The sequence below is a fragment of the Heptranchias perlo genome, chromosome 22 (genome assembly GCF_035084215.1).
Source record: "Heptranchias perlo isolate sHepPer1 chromosome 22, sHepPer1.hap1, whole genome shotgun sequence".
In the NCBI taxonomy this organism is placed as follows: Eukaryota; Metazoa; Chordata; class Chondrichthyes; order Hexanchiformes; family Hexanchidae; genus Heptranchias; species Heptranchias perlo.
Window position 1 is genome coordinate 39076993 of NC_090346.1, and position 20654 is coordinate 39097646.

At 43.8% G+C, this 20654-nt stretch overlaps 1 protein-coding gene across 1 annotated transcript in view; it reads right to left on the minus strand.

The window, feature by feature from the left end:
- The window catches only part of clec16a (C-type lectin domain containing 16A), a 261544-nt gene that overhangs the window by 16424 nt on the left and 224466 nt on the right, over window positions 1-20654 (minus strand). Inside the window, exon 23 of the mRNA XM_068003337.1 lies at window positions 11715-11870. Within this exon, the coding sequence (XP_067859438.1) occupies window positions 11715-11870 (156 nt within the window). The remainder of the gene's footprint in view (window positions 1-11714; window positions 11871-20654) is intronic.

Genomic DNA, 20654 nt, shown 5'->3' on the forward strand with positions numbered 1-20654 from the left:
AATCATAAAAAGAAAAAATTCCACAGCAGTATATTTGTACAAGGGAAGAATACAACAAAAAAAACCCCTCTGACATTTGCATTGAATGAAGTAAGGTAGTAAGTAGATGATATTTATAAACAGGACTGGGTGGTATGGTGGGCCCAAATCCAGCCCAGGCTGATGGAATGAAAGTTTTGTATCTCCTTTGATTGTAAGAATCCAATGTGAAACTAGTTTGAAAATGTTAAAGCTTCTGCATATAAACAAATAAATTATGCACATGTAAGTTAAATTAGGGTTTAAATTCCTTGGCAATGATAATCTTGTAGATTCAAAACTGATCACTTCAAAGAGGTTACACAGAATTTTCTGACAGTTTGAGGATTCTAAAAATACAGCCTGAAGAATCCTCTCCAAAACTATCTATAAGATTAGAATTGCACATGTGTTCTTGCAACTGTTCAGATGGAATTTATTTTTTCTGAAAAAAAGGCAAGGTTGAAAAACAAGAAAAATCTTCTTTCTGTTCTTGCAATTTTTTCAAATGAATAAATTAAACAGCGGAATGGTGAGAAATTCTAAACGAAAGATACTTGGAATGCGTGGTTGTAAATCTGTACTGATCTGAGTCCACATTTGGAGGTAGTGTGAAATGTGGAACAAGTTTTTTGTGCCCATTGGTACTTTCCCAGAAGAAAAGCAGTGATTCGGTTTAGCATGTCACTGCATTTTACAAAATAAAAATACATTGTGCTCCTAATAGTTAGTGGGCACCAAAATCAGGATGCAACGCAATGTTAAAGAGCTGAACTTATTTACTGTAAAATAATCAGGAGTATTGGAGTTCTAATTTTAGCAGCAAATTAAAATTCACGGGCCGGATTTTGCTGTGAGTGGCAAACGAACGGACTTGCACTTGCCTATAGACTTTCTATGAGCTTTTTGCACAGCAAGTTCCTGTAAATTAGAGCGCCAAAAAGCACGGCACCCTCTACAGGGCATCTGGGACCTGTGTGAACACGGCAAGCAGCTATGTATCTCCTTAACCAATCAGATTGTTAATGAGCAGTGCCGTCTGAACCAGGAAGTGTATGTTAGAATAGTGTCAAATCAGGTACAGAAAGCGGAATAAGGAGGGAAAGAAATATTGGATTAAGAGACAAGAGTTATAGGAGACAGAAAGAAAAAGAACATTTTTATTTACATCATTTTTTTTTTTAAAAAGGGTCCAACAATAATTAGAAGCTGAAGGAATGAGGCTCCACACTTGTAAAAGTTAATTTTCAGGGCCTGAGAGGTTGTTTGGCAGTAATTAAGACTTACCACGCCATTAAAATGGTACTTAACTTAAAATGACTTGACTTAACTTTTACTTGCAAGTTTTGTCCGTACCTGCGACGTCAGTACAGGAACTTCACGCCGTTCAATACATTTGAACGGGGAGCCAGCCAGCGAGATGCCTTCTTCGCGCAGCTTTTGGAAGAGCAGGGCATCTGGTACAGCAACTTCCGGATTTCTGTGCTTAACTGCGCATGTGCGGTCGCCAGAAGTTGCTGTCCAATTCGCACATGAGTAACAGTAAGCGCTGTTAGCCTCATCGTTATTTTTACAGCAAAATCTGGCTCCACCTGAATTTAACCAAGTTACTAATTGGAGCTCTCAATTTTAGGAATTAAGGGGCTCTGATTAAATTTAATTTATCTTATGTTTGACCAGCTAATCAAGAGCTTTAGATATCACTAAGGATCTGAATTGATGTAAGGAATCTTACAACACCAGGTTATAGTCCAACAGTTTTATTTGAAAATCATAAGCTTTGAGCTTACCTCCTTTGTCAGGTGAGTGAGTGAGTGAAGGGTTCTAAAATCGCATAGCATATATGATTGCTGTGATCGTCTCCCAGCCTAAAAGGTGTCGTTGGTGTACAGACAGGTTAGCCACGGAAAACATTACATCCCAGTATACTGAATACACAATGGGTCAGATTACAAAGACAGAGAAAGAGACCCGAAAGGCACAGAGACAGAGACAGAGACAGAGTGTCCAGTTGTATTAAAAACAGATAACTTTTTTTTCCGCTGGTGGGGTTATGTGTAGCGTGACATGAACCCAAGATCCCGGTTGAGGCCATCCTCATGGGTGCGGAACTTGGCTATCAACTTCTGCTCGACGATTTTGCGTTGTCGTGTGTCTCGAAGGCCGCCTTGGAGAACGCTTACCCGAAGATCGGTGGCTGAATGTCCTTGACTGCTGAAGTGTTCCCTGACTGGGAGGGAACCCTCCTGTCTGGCGATTGTTGCGCGGTGTCCGTCCATCCGTTGTCGCAGTGTCTGCATGGTCTCGCCAATGTATAATGCTCCGGGGCATCCTTTCCTGCAACGTATGAGGCAGACAACGTTGGCCGAGTCACAGGAGTATGAACCATGTACCTGGTGGGTGGTGTCCTCTCGTGTGATGGTGGTACCTGTGTCGATGATCTGGCATGTCTTGCAGAGGTTGCTGTAGCAGGGTTGTGTGGTGTCGTGGACGCTGTTCTCCTGAAAGCTGGGTAATTTGCTGCGAACGATGGTCTGTTTGAGGTTGGGTGGCTGTTTGAAGGCGAGTAGTGGAGGCATGGGGATGGCCTTAGCGAGGTGTTCGTCGTCATCAATGACATGTTGAAGGCTGCGGAGAACATGGCGTAGTTTCTCCGCTCCGGGAAAGTACTGGACGACGAAGGGTACTCTGTTGATTGGGTCCCGTGTTTGTCTTCTGAGGAGGTCTATGCAATTCTTCGCTGTGGCCCGTCGGAACTGCCGATCAACGAGTCGAGCGTCATATCCCGTTCTTACGAGGGCGTCTTTCAGCGTCTGTAGGTGTCCATCGCTAAGGCCACCCCCACGCCTCCACTACTCGCCTTCAAACAGCCACCCAACCTCAAACAGACCATCGTTCGCAGCAAATTACCCAGCTTTCAGGAGAACAGCGTCCACGACACCACGCAACCCTGCCACGGCAACCTCTGCAAGACATGCCAGATCATCGACACAGATACCACCATCACACGAGAGGACACCACCCACCAGGTACATGGTTCATACTCCTGTGACTCGGCTAACGTTGTCTACCTGATACGTAGCAGGAAAGGATGCCCCAGAGCATGGTACATTGGCGAGACCATGCTGACATGCGACAACGGATGAACGGACACCACGCAACAATCGCCAGACAGGAGGGTTCCCTCCCAGTCGGGGAACACTTCAGCAGTCAAGGACATTCAGCCACCGATCTTCGGGTAAGCGTTCTCCAAGGTGGCCTTCGAGACACACGACAACGCAAAATCGTCGAGCAGAAATTGATAGCCAAATTCCGCACCCATGAGGACGGCCTCAACCGGGATCTTGGGTTCATGTCACGCTACACGTAACCCCACCAGCGGAAAAAAAAAGTTATCTGTTTTTAATACAACTGGACATTCTCTCTCTCTCTATCTGTCTTTGTAATCTGACCCATTGTGTATTCAGTATACTGGGATGTAATGTTTTCCGTGGCTAACCTGTCTGAACACCAACGACACCTTTGATTGCTGTGATCGTCTCCCAGCCTAATATATGCTATGCGATTTTAGAACCCTTCACTCACTCACCTGACGAAGGAGGTAAGCTCCGAAAGCTTGTGATTTTCAAATAAAACTGTTGGACTATAACCTGGTGTTGTAAGATTCCTTACATTTGTCCACCCCAGTCCATCACCGGCATCTCCACATCACGATCTGAATTGAGTTTAAGCAATCAAATGGAAAGGCCTTTATTTTGGGGGGAGCTGGAAGATGGTGTACAGCTAGGTACAGATGCAATGTCTTTATAAAGTGAATAAGCCATGGAGTTTTCCATCTTGACATTTCACTACTGCAAAAACAACCCCTGCAATTCATGTGAAGATATTTACACAGAATATCCCAGGAAAATTTAGCTTCTTGCCCAAGGGCAGCTAACAAACACAACAGCCAAGAAACACAAATCAGCATTATATTAGTAACACTTCAGATTCACGAGGTCAATGTTGTTGCACAATACTGATTATTTTGTTCAAAATCTACAAAACTGGGTGCTGACTGTTTACTGATCAGGAACAAATCTATATTAATGACTTAGATGAAAGGACCAAGTGTAATGTATCAAAGTTTGCTGACGATACAAAGCTAGGTGGGAAAGTAAGCTGTAAGGAGGACGCAAAGACTCTGCAAAGAGATATCGAAGGTTAAGTGAGTGGGCAAGAAAGTGGCAGACAGAGTATAATATGGGGAAATGAGGGGTTATTCACTTTGGTAAAAAAAAAACAGAATTTTTTTTTAAAATGGCGAGAAACTATTAAATGTTGGTGTTGAGAGGGATTTGGGTGTCCTTGTACACAAAACACAGAAAGTTAACATGCACGTACAGCAAGCAATTAAGAAGGCAAATGGTATGTTGGCATTTATTGCAAGGAGGTTGGAGTACAAGAGTAAGGAAGTCATGCTGCAACTGTACAGGGTTTTGGTGAGACCACACCCAGAGTATGCAGTTTTGGTCTCCTTACCCAAGGAAGGACATATTTGCCTTAGAGACGGTGCAACAAAGGTTCACTAGATTGATTCCTGGGAGGAGAGGGTAGTCCTATGAGGAGAGATTGAGTAGAATGGGCCTATACTCTCTGGAGTTTAGAAGAATAAGAGATGAATTCATTGAAACATATAAGATTCTAAGAGGGCTTGACAGGGTAGATGCTGAGAGGCTGTTTCCTCTGGCTGGAGAGTCTAGAACTAGGGGACATAGGGCCCGCTATTAGGAGGGAGGCGGGTTGGCAGCAGGGGGTCGACTGGGCGCGTGGGTAACGTGCCCAGTGAAATCGGGGTGCTCCGCACGCAATTGCAGCTTGATTGAAGGTACTTACCTTTGCTTCTGGGATTCCTGTCCTAGACCTGCACTGCGCACCCATATCACAGGCTGTCAGCAGGAGGAGCCCTATTTAAAGGGGCAGTCCACCAATGCTCCTCCTGCAGCAAACAATCAATTTAGGAGCATGGAGCAGGCTAGAGGAAAGGCTGCTCCAAGGTTTTCGGACTCCTCACTCCAGGTGCTGCTCGATGGGGTCAGGAGGAGGAGGGAAATCTTTTTCCCATCGGATGGGAGGAAGTGCCCTCCCTCCACCACCAAGGAGGCCTGGCTGAAGGCGGCCAAGGAGGTCACCAGCTGTGGCAATGTGTTCAGAACCTGGGTGCAGTGCAGGAACAGATTTAATGACCTAACCAGGTCAGCCAAAGTGAGTATACTTACGCATTCTCCCACACTCAGTCTTCCACATCACCTCCACCACCACACAACCCCTTCTGCACTGCCACCACAACACTCTCGCATCACTCCTCACATCCACACAACTATCATCCTCACCTTGCCTGCACGTACTCACCACCCCAGTTCCCATTCGAACACTACCACGCAACCCAATCCTCATACAATCTCTCAGCTATGTCGCACACGCACCGTCCCATGCATCTCCCTCACGTTTAACCCCACCCACACCAATGCATGCAGCGGGTCACCATGCAACCATCACTCAATCACGCCTCTGTGTTTTGCCTTGATAGGAGAAGAGATGCCAGAATGCCCGGGAGAGGGCAAGGACTGGAGGGGGCCCGCCACACCAGGTGGCATTAACAGATGCGGAGCAGCAGGCACATGAGATAAGCCGCATGCTGGAGTGCCTGTCTGTGGCAGATGCCGAGACTGGGATTGCACAAGTGGCTGGTGACAGAAAGTTAACACTCAGCACTCATGATAGCGAATGATCTTAGCATCACTGGGCATCTGCAGCACCTCAACATCTGTCCACATGCTTAATATTGCTTTCTGTTCTCTTGCAGGGCCATCTGCGACCGCTGTGACTGTGGAGGGCGATTCCTCAAAGGACCTGCCGGCCTCTGAGGGTCCATCGTCACATCTGAGCCATCCATCCACCACTGCAGATACACACACCTCGGTGGGTCCCCTTCCTCACTTAGTTGGGCTTGCACATGGTGAGTCACCATGCATGTGAGCACGAGCAGACCCTGGTGGCAGGGGCAGCCGTGGAGAGTCCGCGTCAGTGGGAGCACTCTTCTCCAGGCTCTGCTCAGCTGGATCCAGAAGCTGAACCCTGGGGGCCAGCCATGAAAAGGAGACTCATCGAGGGGCAGCAGCACATTGCCGAGGTACAGGAACAGTTGCCACGCGCACTCTCCACAATCGCGCAGAGGATGGAGGAGTCCAACTCCTGCATGCGTGTAATACTATCACAGGGACGTGAAGGCATCTCTGAGATAGTGTCGCGGGTAGGTGAATGTCTGCGATGGAGGAAAGGCTAGCCTCCATCGAGTGTCAAGCACGGCTCAACAATGAGTTCATTCAGGCCCTGACGACATCCATTCAGATTCAGGGTGAGCAACATTCTGCCGCCTTAAACAGGCTGACGGATACCTTACAACTGGTCTGCCAAGGCTTCACACAGGTCCTCCAAACTGTCATCCAGCAGGGTGGAAGGAGTGATGTGGGCCTGGGCCAGGAGAGGGATGATGGTGAAAGGAGACATGGAAGTGGGGACGCCACTCAAAGCGCTCCCACGTCTCACCCATTGCCCCCCCCTCAACCAGTACCCACAATGCTGCCCCCTTTCCAGGTGGTCGAGTCTGCCCCTGCACAGGTGCAGGTGGAGCAGTCTTTGGAGGGGCCCTCACGAGCACCGAAACCCAGAGGGCGACCGTGCAAAGTATCTCATCGGTCAGGGCATGGACAAGAGCAACCTGCCACTACCTCTGCTGAAACCATAGGGGTAGCACCACGTAGGGGTTCCCGTAAACGCAAGGCGAAGGTTTTGTGAGCACAAAGGGGATGCACAAGGGTGTTTGACGATTTGTCATGTTTTTTATTTATATTTGTTTTCTCCCACATTCACAATAAATCTTGTTATCACCACTACTGCCACGCCTTGCCCATTCTTGACTGGCTTGTGCAATAAGTCCCTTTCATGAGGTTCACCATGAACTCACACACTTGATGCCACCCATTGGGTCATTCTACAGTGGGTGTAGGTGTACTTGCACCACTGTTTTGTGCAGGGGGCAGTGGAGGGGGCTGGTGTGGCCGCTCCTCTGTTCAGGTGATGAGGACTGGACTGGACTCTTCACACAGTCTGATGTTAGGAGAACCGTTCACTTTTCAGTAACTCGCTGGCCTCACAAGCAGCCAGGTGAGCCGCTGTTCTACCCATGGGTTGTTCCTCCTTCTCCTCAATATGGGTGGCAGATGTGGATGGGGTCTCCTCCAGCGGCACTCCTCTCTGTTGTGCCATGTTGTGCAGGGCAGAACAGACGACTATAATACGTCCCACTCTGTATGGCGCGTATTGAAGCGCTCTCCCAGAATGATCAAGGCACCTGAAGCACATCTTGAGCAGCCATATAGCATGCTCAATTGTAGACCTGGTAGCGATGTGGCTGTCGTTATATCAATGCTGTGGCTCAGTGGTGGGGTTCCTCAGAGGTGTCATAAGCCACGTGTGCAGGGTCTATCCCTTGTCCCCGAGGAGCCAGCCCTTGTGGGTGTTGGGTGAGTGGAAGAGGGGCGGGACGGTGGACTCCGAGGATGAAGGAATCGTGGCAGCTGCCATGGTATCTGGCATACATGTGAAGGAATCTCTTGCGGTGGTCACAGATGAGCTGAGTGTTAATGGAGTGATAGCCCTTCCTGTTGACTAACAGTCCTGGCTCGTGTGGAGGTGCTCGTTTGCTATATGGGTGCAATCGATTACACCCTGCACCCATGGGAAGCCAGCCACAGCGTGGAGTCCCACTGCCCACTCCATCTGGCTGATGTCATCCATGGGGAAGTTGATATAGTGCGAGGCCCTGCAGAACAAACAGTCGGTGACCTGCCTTATGCACTTGTGTGCAGATGACTGAGACACCCCGGTAATGTCCCCGGTGGCACCCTGGAAGGATCCGGAGGCGAAGAAGTTGAGGGCAGTGGTGACTTTGACAGCGACAAGTAAGAAGATGCTGCTCAGTCCATCCGGAAGCAGCTAGTCATTAAGGAGGCTGCCGATGTTCCCGACTACCTGGCGACTGACTCTGAGCCTCCTTATGCACTGCTCCTCAGAGAGGTCCAGGAAGCTGAGACTCGGTCTGTAGACCCTGTGGCGAGGGTAGTGCCTTCTGCGACGCATCTCTCTCTGCGGTTGCCCTCCCTCCTGCTGTGCAGGTGGATGTGTCACAGCACTGTGTTGTGGAGCTCCACGTTAGAGGTGGACGGCGAGGCTGGCGATGCTGTTCGTCCTCCGAGGAGGTCATGACTGCAGCCCCCATCCGGAAGATGTATGTTTGGGGGGATCCGCAAGGTAGGTAAATGTGTCCGCACACCGGGGTTGAGGTTCCAAGTTGGTGAATTTTAGTGTTAGGAGGAGGGTGGTGGAGGCCAAACTTTGTCCAAAGTGACAGAGTGGCCTCCTGCAATGAGTGAGGGTCCCCCCACCTGTCAAATGGACCTTTGCAGCTGCCACAGGCTGGTGACTGCACCACGTCCGTTTCAACTGGGAGTGTTTCCCCCAGTATGGGAAACAGTCCTAGTTGATTTGAAAATCCCACCCCCCCTAAAATATCAGGTCAATCAGGTCTGCAAACGACCTGAAGTACCTACTTAATTACTTTAAGTGGCATCCCGCCGGCTTTAATTGCTGGTGGGAGTCCTGCATGCGGGGGCTGCGCGCGCATGTAAGCGCGTCACTGGGGAACCCGGAAGTGGACGGGTTGGAGCCGGTCTCCAGACCCGCCCCGGGAATCCCCGATTTTCGGAGCCCCCCCGCCATGAATCCGCCGGCTCAGGGGTCCAAAAATCGAGCCCATAGTCTCAGGATAAGGGGTCGGACATTTAGGACTGAGATGAGGAGGAATTTCTTCACTCAGAGGGTTGTGAATCTTTGGAATTCTCCACCCAAGAGGGCTGTGGATGCTCATTCAGTATATTCAAGACAGATAGATAGATAGATAGATAGATTTTTGGACTCTTAGGGAATCAAGGGATATGGGGATCAGGCGGGAAAGTGGAGTTGAGGTCGAAGATCAGCCAAGGTCCTAATAAATAGCGGAGCAGGCTCAAGGGGCTGTATGGCATACTTCTGCTCCTATTTCTTATGTTTCTTAAATCATAAAATTTAATCCCTTAAAACACAGAGTAAAATGATTGGAACAACAGCTGTAATGCAGGCAAACATTGAAACATCTCCTAACATAGCACATATTTGATAAACCTTCTGATTCAGTCACATGACAAGGCAGAAGCATCTCTGGCCTGTCAACTGTAGTACCACTTCTGCATCCAATTTCTTACAGTAATACATTAAAATTTACATATATTAATTAAAAACCTACAACCCTCCAAGAACTCTGCATTACTCCAATTCTGGTCTCTTGTGCATCCCCAACTTCCTTCACCCCACCATTGGCAGCCATGCCTTCAGCTGTCTAGGCCCCAAGCTCTGGAATTCCCTCCCCAAACCTCTCTCTCCTCCTTTAAGACGCTCCTTAAAACCTACCTCTTTGACCTTTGGCCACCTGACCTGTCTCCGTATGTGGCTCGATGTTAAATTCTGTCTGATATTGCTCCTGTGAAGCGCCTTGGGACGCAGTAATACGTTAACTCAGATGTGTAGCTGAAATCATACAAACCAGGAAGGTCCTAGGTGATAACCATTTGACTAAATTAGCTGATCGTAACTGGCACAGCACTTGGATCGCTATAATTGGCCTCAGGATTCCTGGACTAGAGAGAAAAAATTCAACCAGGGTTCCTGCTCCTGATCACTACCTACAGATCCCTGTTTGAAGTGGGCAGGATCACGCTCAAGTGTGATGACCTCTGAATCTTTTGGCATTCATTGTCTAGGCTCACACTTGGGTGAGGTATCAGAAGGAGACCGATAACCATAGGACCATACCTCAGCAAGGAGTAGTGCCTTCAGGAGTAGAGGAGTGAAAACTTGGGAAAATGGAAGTGTAAAAATACTTAAAGACTGTGCATTGGAGGTTGCAATACGCATTGTAAGATTCACACAATGCTCATAAACTATTGCAGTTTTCATCTTGTGGCTTATGATAAAATCAGAACTACCTCAGATGCAGTACTGCCTTACAGCACAGTCCTAAGTATCATTCTAAGATTACTGCAGAGTAAAATATGTTAATTTTTTTTAATAAAAGCAAATTTCTTTTGTGCACATAAACTTTTTGATTAACCCATTAATTGGCCAAGACACCACTTGCCATCAGCATTCCTGAATCAGGAAACATTTTATCTGTGGTGTAGCCAGTGACACCACAATGACGGTATGTAGTGAAAAAAAGCATATTTATTTTAAAGACCATCACTGCCATAAGGGCATCACTAAAGTGCAAGAGATCTGCTGTTATCATTATCACTACCGCTAGGGGATAAATTGGGTAACCCAGTGGAAGTTCTGTGGTAGACCATGTGCCATGTCACATGGAAGTAGGATGCAGGTCTTGTGCCTCTGATTCGTCACTTGTCTCAGTCGCAACTGTGGTACTGTCAAGTGCTTCCCAACAGTGGAGAATAAAGCAGGCTGCTCTTTTAGAATCCCTTCCCCCCTGTGACCAGTTACAGAATGTCACTGGTGAGTTAAGATGAGTAATGTGGAGAGATTTAATGGGAAGGGCGAGCTGCATAAAAAAATTTTAAAAACGAAATAGAAAGCAAACATTTTGTGGTTCGCAGAAATTTAATTATACCGATTCTGAAAAGTAGCAGATTAATGCACTGCCAATGGGCGACATGGACATGTTGGGCCGAAGGGCCTGTTTCCATGTTGTAACTTCTATGATTCTATGAATTTAATCTTAAACCTGGAAGAAAGAATCAAGGGCAGTGATTATCTGACCTGTTATCTGAACATGCATATTGAGAAAAAGCACCCACTTCTCAAAGTCAGATCCGTCTACCTTTAGTGGCAGGAATAGAGGTATCTAGGTATCTTTTCTCAAAAACTGATATCAGGACCTTTACACATGAAGCTGTCAGTACATTTTCATCATCTCAAAGTTGTTACTTTGTAAGTCAGCCACTGGAGCCCAGAAATCTGTTGCTACAGACAAGACTTCCTTTCCACAGGCTAGTCAAATCCACTGTAGGAAGTAAATGCAACTGCATTATCAAAGATCCATGTTTTGCAGTATTTTGTGATATTTTCATAGCTTTCCTGTTTGTTTCTTAACTGTTACATGATCATTGTGCAACACTCAATTAACTTGTTAATTTTTGGAAACAAGACATTTAAAAATATTCATTTTGGTTTCTGCAAACATTTGATATAATATGCAGTATTACATACAGTTACAGAAATACTACCAGTGAATGATTTTCAGAGTTTTCTTTTGTTAAACTTATACTTCACAAGAAAGCAGAAGTGAACTCAAATTTAGTGAGCAAATGCCTCCTTGTGAATGCAGCCTGCATAGGTCAACAAATAGTGCCCTCTTTTACTTAAGTGAGATAATGGGGATAAAAAGATTTTTGAATGGAAATTTGATACTCATATGTATGCAATGACTATAATGGGGTAAAAGGCAGTTTATGGGTTGTATCCTTGTTTTACTACTTTTTAATGTGAACACTATCCACATTAACCAAGTCAATGTGTTAAGGATCTGAAATTTGCCGCAGAATTACCTGTGGGGCTCTGAGTTGCTGAGGGAGTGGAGGTTGCGCTGGTAGTGATGGTATCGCTACAGCCTGTGCTTGTTGTGATGGTACCACTAGAGGGTGGAGAAGGGGACGATGCTGGAGAGGGACTCTTCTGGTTTATGTGCTGTGCCACTGCAAACCCTAGAAAGCAGTTAAAGAAAGAGTTTTTTTTATATAATCTAGACCCTTCGAATAATTTCTAACCGAAACAATTCAAGGTATAACGATTCCTCCACTTCTAGAACTCTAGTATTGTTTCCTCCAATACTAACAAATGTGCCACCCAATCTTTTGATCTGCTGGATCTAATTTTTATTGATTTCATTCAGAAAAATTAGCCATTTAAAAAAAAAATTCATGTACTACTTAGCAATGAATTATATACAAAAGGCAGACTATTTCAGTAAATTTTGTGGAATCTATATTATTCAATTATTGCAACATGACAGTGTTCTGTTGCTTAACCCTTCACATATGCAGATGCACTAAAAGAGACCTCAAGACTATAACTTGCACAGTCTTACCAACACTTCTCAATGTTAGACTTCAGTGTAGCCCGAATGAAGTGCAGAATAGTTTCACACACACATTGGGAAATATGGGTAAGAACTCAAGGATTTGGATGGTCCTTTTGTGGGGCAAAAGTTAGTTTAAAAATTAGGAACTTCATCTTGCTCTAACTCAGTTCATAAAAATAAAAATTCTTTACCTGAACCATCTATCCTACTGTAACTTTATACATCATGAGTAAAACTAGATAAACTCTTATAACTTATTTAGAAAACCCTGCTTTGGTCTGGGAATCTAACATTTCTCTAATTAGATTTCTATGACACATCACTGTGCAGAAGCTCATTGTTGGACAAGAAACCTGAGCTTCAAATGTTTGAGGTATGAAAGAGAATTTCAAAATCTTGAAAACAACATTTTTTTTTCTTGCATCAGCTACTTTGGACTGAAGCAGCCTTCAGCTCTATTTCACCTGTACCAACTCAATTTTAACATGCAAGAGGTGATCTTAAAAGAGATCTTATCAAGAAATCAAAATCAAGAAAAAGTGTTTTACTGTTTTGTTTCAAACTGCTGTCTGCCTGAGGAAGGGACCTGCTTAAACTAGCTACAAGTCTCAATACTTGTTAGTCACAATACAACCTGTTAACGGTACAGTTAAGTTAAGCTAAACATACAAAAAAAACTGCAGATGTTGGAGATTTGAAACAAAAACAGAAAATGCTGGAAACACCTAACAGGTCAGTCAGCGTCTGTGCAGAACAGATAAGTTGACATTTTGGGGGTGGAAAGAACGGTTTACATCTAAAACGTTGCCTTGTCTGTTCTCTTCACAGATGCTGAATTACCTGCTAGTATGTTTCAAGCATTTTCTGTTTTAAACTAAGCACAAACTGAATTTAGGAACATTTGAATATACCTTCATTTCATTTCTCTGATAATGCTCTCATTAGCACACACATAAATACTGTTATCTTAGCTATAATCAATAATAACTGACAACAATACATAAATTTCCTGCTGGAACCAATCTCATTTTAACAATCTGTAGCCACAAAGCAATTAGATATTGTTTGTGTAAAACACTACCATTGGTCCCAGTTGCCAAGACTGAATGTGGCTATAGTCACTGCAAAACCATCAGAGAAAAGTCATTAGCGCGAATTTTAGCAGTGCTATCAGGGGACTAGTCAAAGTATATCAATCAATTTATTAAAAGTCTGCTTCATTACACCACATTGTTATATAGCTGATAGAAACGGTACCATTAATTTGAGGAGAATTAATCTTGTAAAAGCCATTAATCAGTTTTAGTGGTGCAGTTTCAATGGGAAAGATTTTAATAAAGCCAACAAGGATAGGCTTGGATCAGAGTTGCTTGATAGCAGCCCTGAAGTTAATACTGGTAGTGCGTAGGCACTAAAAACTTTTTTAGATCCTATTAACTGATACAGATGCAAGCTTTTACAGAGAAATCTTGAGTAAAGCAGCAGGATGGCTACAGGCAAATTACTTGGCTCTCAAAACACTGCAACACTGTACAAAGGCATCTTGGAGGTACAGTGCCAGTGACTTACTGAACTACACTACCTCATGTGTGCTGGTGGATTTTTATCTGCCTGCAGCAGTGCCATTCTGATTTCCTCTGAAACCTCTAGAGTCACTGCACACGCAGATTTGTACTTCAAATGATGAGACACTGAAACCTACAGACTGTTGCATGCATATCAGCCCAAGAGATGTGATAATCAACATATAGAAGTTACTGGTTGAGCCCAATCTCAACCTGACATGATATCCAAACCCACGCACTTCCAACACAAGGTCGCTGGAGAGCTCCACTCCCTGCAACTTTCCCTAAATCCATCCACCTTGCTAACCCTCCACCCACCTTCGAAAACCTCCGAGACTTCTCATCAACCACACCTTTGATGATTTCCCCTAACTTCTTCTACTACTGCCCAGCATCTGTTTCTTTTCTGTGAAGCGCCTTAGGGCATTTACTATGTTGAAGGCACTACAGAAATCTAATTTGCACGACAAATCTAAAATCATACTTTTCTTCCTATCGACTCAACATTTTAACTGGAATATAATAATGGTCAAGTTAACTACAGTACTCGATCTGGTGAATTGTGATAGAAAGGACAGCCAACGGACAAAACTAACAACTAAAATTGTAAACCACGTTAGCTTCAGTTGTTTAAACATAAAACGATACTGGTTTATGCTAGCCTCAGAATGAGGGACACCAAAAGAATGCTCTTTTGTAAGTTCACGAGAAGGAAAATCATTTGGTCATGGGCCTAATTTAATTACACAAATTGGGGTTGTATTCTCTAGAGTTTCGAAGGTTAAGGGGTGATCTGATCGAAGTTTAAGATATTAAGGGGAACGGATAGGGTGGATAGAGAGAAACAATTTCCGCTGGTTGCGGATTTTAGGAATAGGGGGCACAGTCTAAAAATTACAGCCAGACCTTTCAGGGGCGAGATTAGAAAACATTTCTACACACAAAGGGTGGTAGAAGTTTGGAACTCTCTTCCGCAAATGGCAATTGATACGAGCTCAATTGCTAAATTTAAATCTGAGATAGATAGCTTTTTTGGCAACCAAAGGTATTAAGGGATATGGGCCAAAGGCAGGTATATGGAGTTAGATCACAGATCAGCCATGATCTTATCAAATGGCGGAGCAGGCACGAATTTTGGATAAGGGGAAGGAGGATTTGTTAATAGTAGGTTAGGGTCAAAGACTAAAGCAAATTAGATGCCCAACTGTTTAAAAAAAATTCCAGTCCCTTTTTCTATAATTTCTTCCCTTTCCTTACAACTCTGTTGAAGGCATTGATTTCTTGCTGAGCTAAGGTTCCACTGCTTTTGGCTGCCATCTGGTCTCTCGTGTCTCCGCATGTGTATTCCCAGGGGTCACTGGTCGATGTCCCCGCCCCCGCCACTCCTGTTCCTATGTTCCTAGGTGAGACAAAAGACCTACTCCACTTGTACATGCCAGTGATAGCTTTCTCCCCGACTGGTCTGTACGAAACTTCCCAGCCATTTTTTGAAGGTCTGGCAGCAAAAAAAGTTAAAACTAAGAATCATGGCTATAACAACTGCACATGCAAAGGGTTTTTTGTGTTCCAGTATTACGTAATCTATCGTTCAATACAAACAGGGGGAATTCCACAGCGCTGGCATTATGTTACAGAACCACGCCTCAATGTTTTCTTCGGTTGGATGTAGTTGCTTCAGTAGGCTTTTAAAAAAAATTTTAGATAAGGGGAAGGAGGATTTGTTAATAGTAGGTTAGGGTCAAAGACTAAAGCAAATTAGATGCCCAACTTTAAAAAAAAATTCCAGTCCCTTCTTTTTCTATAATTTCTTCCCTTTCCTTACAACTCTGTTGAAGGCATTGATTCCTTGCTGAGCTAAGATTCCACTGCTTTTGGCTGCTCTCTGGTATCTCATCTAATGGCCGTCCTTCATTGTGTGTCTAGATAGGAAGCTTTTGCAGGCTGCATGACTACGGGGTGGAGCCAATCCTGCCCTTACTCAACATTCACATGTGTATTCCCAGGGGTCACTGGTCGATTTCCCCCCCCCCCCATAACCCAGAAATACTAAGGCCAATTTAGCATTTCTGCCACCACCCTAGCTGAGATCAACTAACTCAGAACAAGTGATGTGGAGATGCCGGTGATGGACTGGGGTTGACAATTGTAAGGAATCTTACAACACCAGGTTATAGTCCAACTGCTTTATTTGAAAATCACAAGCTTTCGGAGGCTTTCTCCTTCGTCAGGTGAACGAGTGTGGGATTCCATGGAAGGTTACCGCATTTATATTCAGAGAACAATACCTGGTGATTACAGATAATCTTTCCAACTGCCCGTTGTCAAGGCAATCAAAGTGTTCAGACAGAGTGATGTTACCTACAGGACCACCGAATACACAAACGGCCAGAACACAAAACAGAGAGAGAGAGGGAGAGAAACATCCGAAAGGAAGAGAAAGACAGAGAATGACCCGTTGTGTTAAAAACAGATAACTTTTTTTCGCTGGTGGGGTTACGTGTAGCGTGACATGAACCCAAGATCCCGGTTGAGGCAGTCCTCATGGGTGCGGAACTTGGCTATCAATTTCTGTATCAAACTCAGAACAAATTAGGGACTACCCTGGTCTGTGTGGCTCAGCTGCTAACTGCTAACTGAGCCTTCGGGGTCCTAGATACCCAATCTTTTACATCTGGGTGATTGTTAAATTAAGTTACTGGTCATACTATGGGCTTTTACTAAGCACTTTAATTAAGTCAATTCCAGTTGCTGTCTGTGACACAACAACCAGAGATTGTGAGGTTTAGATCAACTTTGTAAAAATAAAAAAACATTTCTTTCCCATTTCAAAATGAATGACTAAGGATTAGGATTACTTTTCATATTTTTATTTCATCTATTTCTATTGATTTTTTTCCATTTTTATTTTTGTTTATTTTTGTTTAAAAATCAATTGTTGATCATCTTGGGGCATTGGCTTGAGCCAATTGTGTGAAGGTGATGAAATAGCATATATGGTTAAAATGACCAGATCTCTGATGCTTTTATTTTGCAGTTAAACATCGCATGTTGTTTCAAAAGAGTGATCTCTATCCGCCCCTCTCTCTCTTTTACACTTGGGAGTGGGGAGTCAGTCTCTGTACGTGGGCTGTTAAAACAGCGACTCATTGTGCAGGACCGCACACGGCTCGCTGCATTTCCATTATACAAACAGATGGCTTTACCATACAAGGTGATGAAGCAGGTTCACCCTGACATTGGCATCTCCTCCAAGACCATGAGCACCATGAGCTCCTTTGGTGAACGATATTTTTGAGTGCATTGCGGGTGAGGCTTCCTGCCTGGCCCATTACAACAAGTGCCATGCCATCAGCTCCCAGGAGATCCAGACCACCATGTGCCTGCTGCTGCCCGGGGAGCTGGCCAAGCATGTCGTATCAGAAGGGACAAAGGCAGTGACCAGGTACACCATCTCCAAATAAAACTCCACAATGTACTGAAAAAACACAATTGTTCTTGTGGATCTATGTGTGGCATTTTCTGGAGCCTTGCCTTGTTTACACTATGTAGTGCAGCTGATAGAAGGGGACTTGTGTGTTTACATTCCTTACACTAAAACCACAGCAAGGAATGGGCATTAATAGGATTCCACACCATAGTCAGGCTCAATATTGTCTCTGAGCTATTGCTCCCTGATAAGATCACCACTGTTTACCTTTTACACAAAATATTCAGAAAAGGGACAGAAAAAGTAAAAATGACCCTAGTTATTTGTGGCAAATTTCTTTTTTAAAAAAGGCAGTACTGATGGTGAAACTTCCGCTTTAATTTGTGACGATGACTCTTCCAAGCAGTAAGCTTGTACTCATGTTTGGCTGAATTTATCTATAATTATTAGCAGTCGAAGTTTATTTTGCTATTTTTGTTTTATACATATAGTGGAAATTACTGTCCGTCATTATCAGCAGATCACTAAAACTAACAGATTTAGAGCAATTCCCCGAATGACTGCACCTTAATGCTGAGGAATTTAAAAAAAAATTCAAGAAAGGAAATTCCATGTGATGCATCCTAGCACTGGACTTCAAAGAATTCCCCAGTTGGTAATGCATCTTCCCTAAACGCTTATCTATTCCTGTTATTTTGACCAGATTTGTAGTTGCATGGCAATTCCCCATTATACTATTTTCTAATTTTTACTTTCATTCATGATCATAAAAGATAAGAGGTTATAATTATTATTTATAGTTACCATGTACAAAGTGTATTTGTGGTGTGCAAATGTTGCTGTCTTTCTTTTATGAAGTACTATATAGTTAAGCAATGACCGTCTGTCTAACTGTTGTTAATCTAGAAAGTGGAAATAAGAAATAAACTTGCAGCCAGGTTAGCTACTGACATAAAATAATGATTAGACAAAAATTAAGCTGCAGGGCTACAGGGAAAGAGCAAGGGAGTGGGACTATTTGGATAGCTCTTTCAAAAAGCCAGCATAGGTACAATGGGCTGAATGGCCTCCTTACATAAGATCATAAGAAATAGGAGCAGGAGTAGGCCATAGGGCCCCTCGAGTCTGTTCCGACATTCAATAAAATCATGGTTGATCTTCAACCTCAACTCCATTTTCTCGCCCTATCCCCATATCCCTTGATTGTCAGAGTTCAAAAATCTATCAATTTCAGTCCTGAATATACTGAATGACTGAACATCCACAGCCCTCTGGGGTAGAGAATTCTAAAGATTCACAACCCTCAATGAAGAAATTCTTCCTCATCTCAGTCCTTCTATGCTGTATGATTCTATGTGCCCAAAAAAGGGACTCCCTTGGTGACTAGAGCTTTGGTGCCACTTGACATTTTCTTCTCTGCTCCTGTTCATCCTCCTCACTAAGTATCAAGGAACCATGGTGAGCAATCCCGTTTGTAGTGAACATTCTGTCTACACAAACTCAAACTGCAGCAGTTCTTTTATGAATCCCAATGCGAGAATCTGCCTCAACTGTTAACCCCCGTTTCACAAGGACAAGATAAGCATACAGTGTATGTGATAGGCGAAAGATTGGAATTTTGTGGGTTGTCACCTTAATTACCAAGAATCCGCCAAAAGAACAAGCACAGTAATAATGCACAGCTTAGGTACAATAATGCACAGCAACCTCAACACTCCCGCAGCGATTTCGGGTGGTGAGCCCTGGGAGGGATTTAAACACATTGAAGAGAATTTTAAACTTGAGGCATTGGGGACCAGGAGACAATGTAAGTTAGCGAGGACAGGGATGACAGACGAGTGTGACGTGGTGGACAATTGGATATGGGCAGCAGAGTTTTGGGTGAGCTGAAGTTTAGAGGGTGGCGGATGGCTTGGTAGCTTTTCTTTATTTCTTATTATATAATTTATTTTCTCTTTTCCCCTTTGGGGTTTTCCCAGAGCACACACCTTCCCAGCCAAGAGGGCAGGTTGGAGCCCTAGAAGCAGACACCAACTAACGATGTACAATATCCCCTTGCTAGGAGATATATGAAAACAGCTGAGGTGATGCTCCCTCTCTCCCTGTGCTGAAGTACTTCACAACGACAGTATGGTTTAGATCAGGAAACTCATGAGGAATTGTGGTCATAGCCCACATCTTACCAGTCAGTGGCAGTGTGATGCAGCGTCAACATGCTGCACTCCTGTGTCATGCCAGCTGGGTTAAAACATTTTTATACACAAACCACAGTTTTTATTCTACATGACTGGTTTGCTACTTTCTCAAAGAAACAGTTTATAATAATTTGCTTTCAATTATTAACTTTCCAACAAAGCAGATGATTTTTGTTCTGTACTGTCATATAAATTATTGTAACATTTTTGATTAGGAGAAGTTAGGTAGTAAAAGACGGCATTATCGAACTACTGAGACATACCTGGAATCCACAGGCTATAAAGCTTTAAATGCTTGGTCCATTCACAGAGCTTCATGGCAGCTAATTGAGGTGTTTAAAATTATAGAGATTCGATAGGGTATATACAAGGAAACTATTTGCACTGGTGGGGAAATCCAGAACAAGTGGCATAATCTTAAAATTAGAGCTAGGCTATTTAGGAATGAAATTAGGAAGCACTTTTTCACATAAAGGGTAGTGGAAATCTGGAACTCGTTCCCCCAAAAGGCTGTGGATGCTGGGTATATGACATTTTTAAGACTGGGATCATAGATTTTTGTTGAGTAATGGCATCAAGGGATATGCAGCAAAGGCAGGTAAATGGAGTGGAGGTACTGATCAGTCATGATCCAACTGAATTGTGGAACAGGCTTGAGGGGCTGAATGGCCTACTCCGATGTTCCAGCCACCTGTCTCCTGGATCTTTAAAGTGTAGTTACAGTGATTTATAATTATAAAATGTGGAAAGCAGATAATTCTAACAGGAAATAGTTGCCTGTTTCCTTTGGCCCCCACCAAGTACTTGCTTGCTTAATAGTTAAAATCCAGCAGAAAGAGCCTGGAAGACAATATGTAAATGGAGAACAGTACCACGTACTAGAGTTAGATTTAGATTAATAGTATGCATTACAATGAAGAAATACCATTAATGCCATAAAATGTGAAAGAAGCTTGAACATTTTATGAATCTCATCTAAAATGCTATGTGCAACCCTAACACTCACACTTTAAAAAATCTTCTGGAATTTAACTGTAAAGCTTACCAAACAGTTCTGTGATAGTTATTTTTAACTATTTTTCTTCGCTTTCTGCACTAAGTAACTCATGCTAACATTTATCTTCTTCCTAAAATCCGTTTTTATAACTGTTATAATCATTGTAAATATTAAATATATCCAGAAGACATGTGAATCCAAGTTGCAAAAAAACAAACACTTC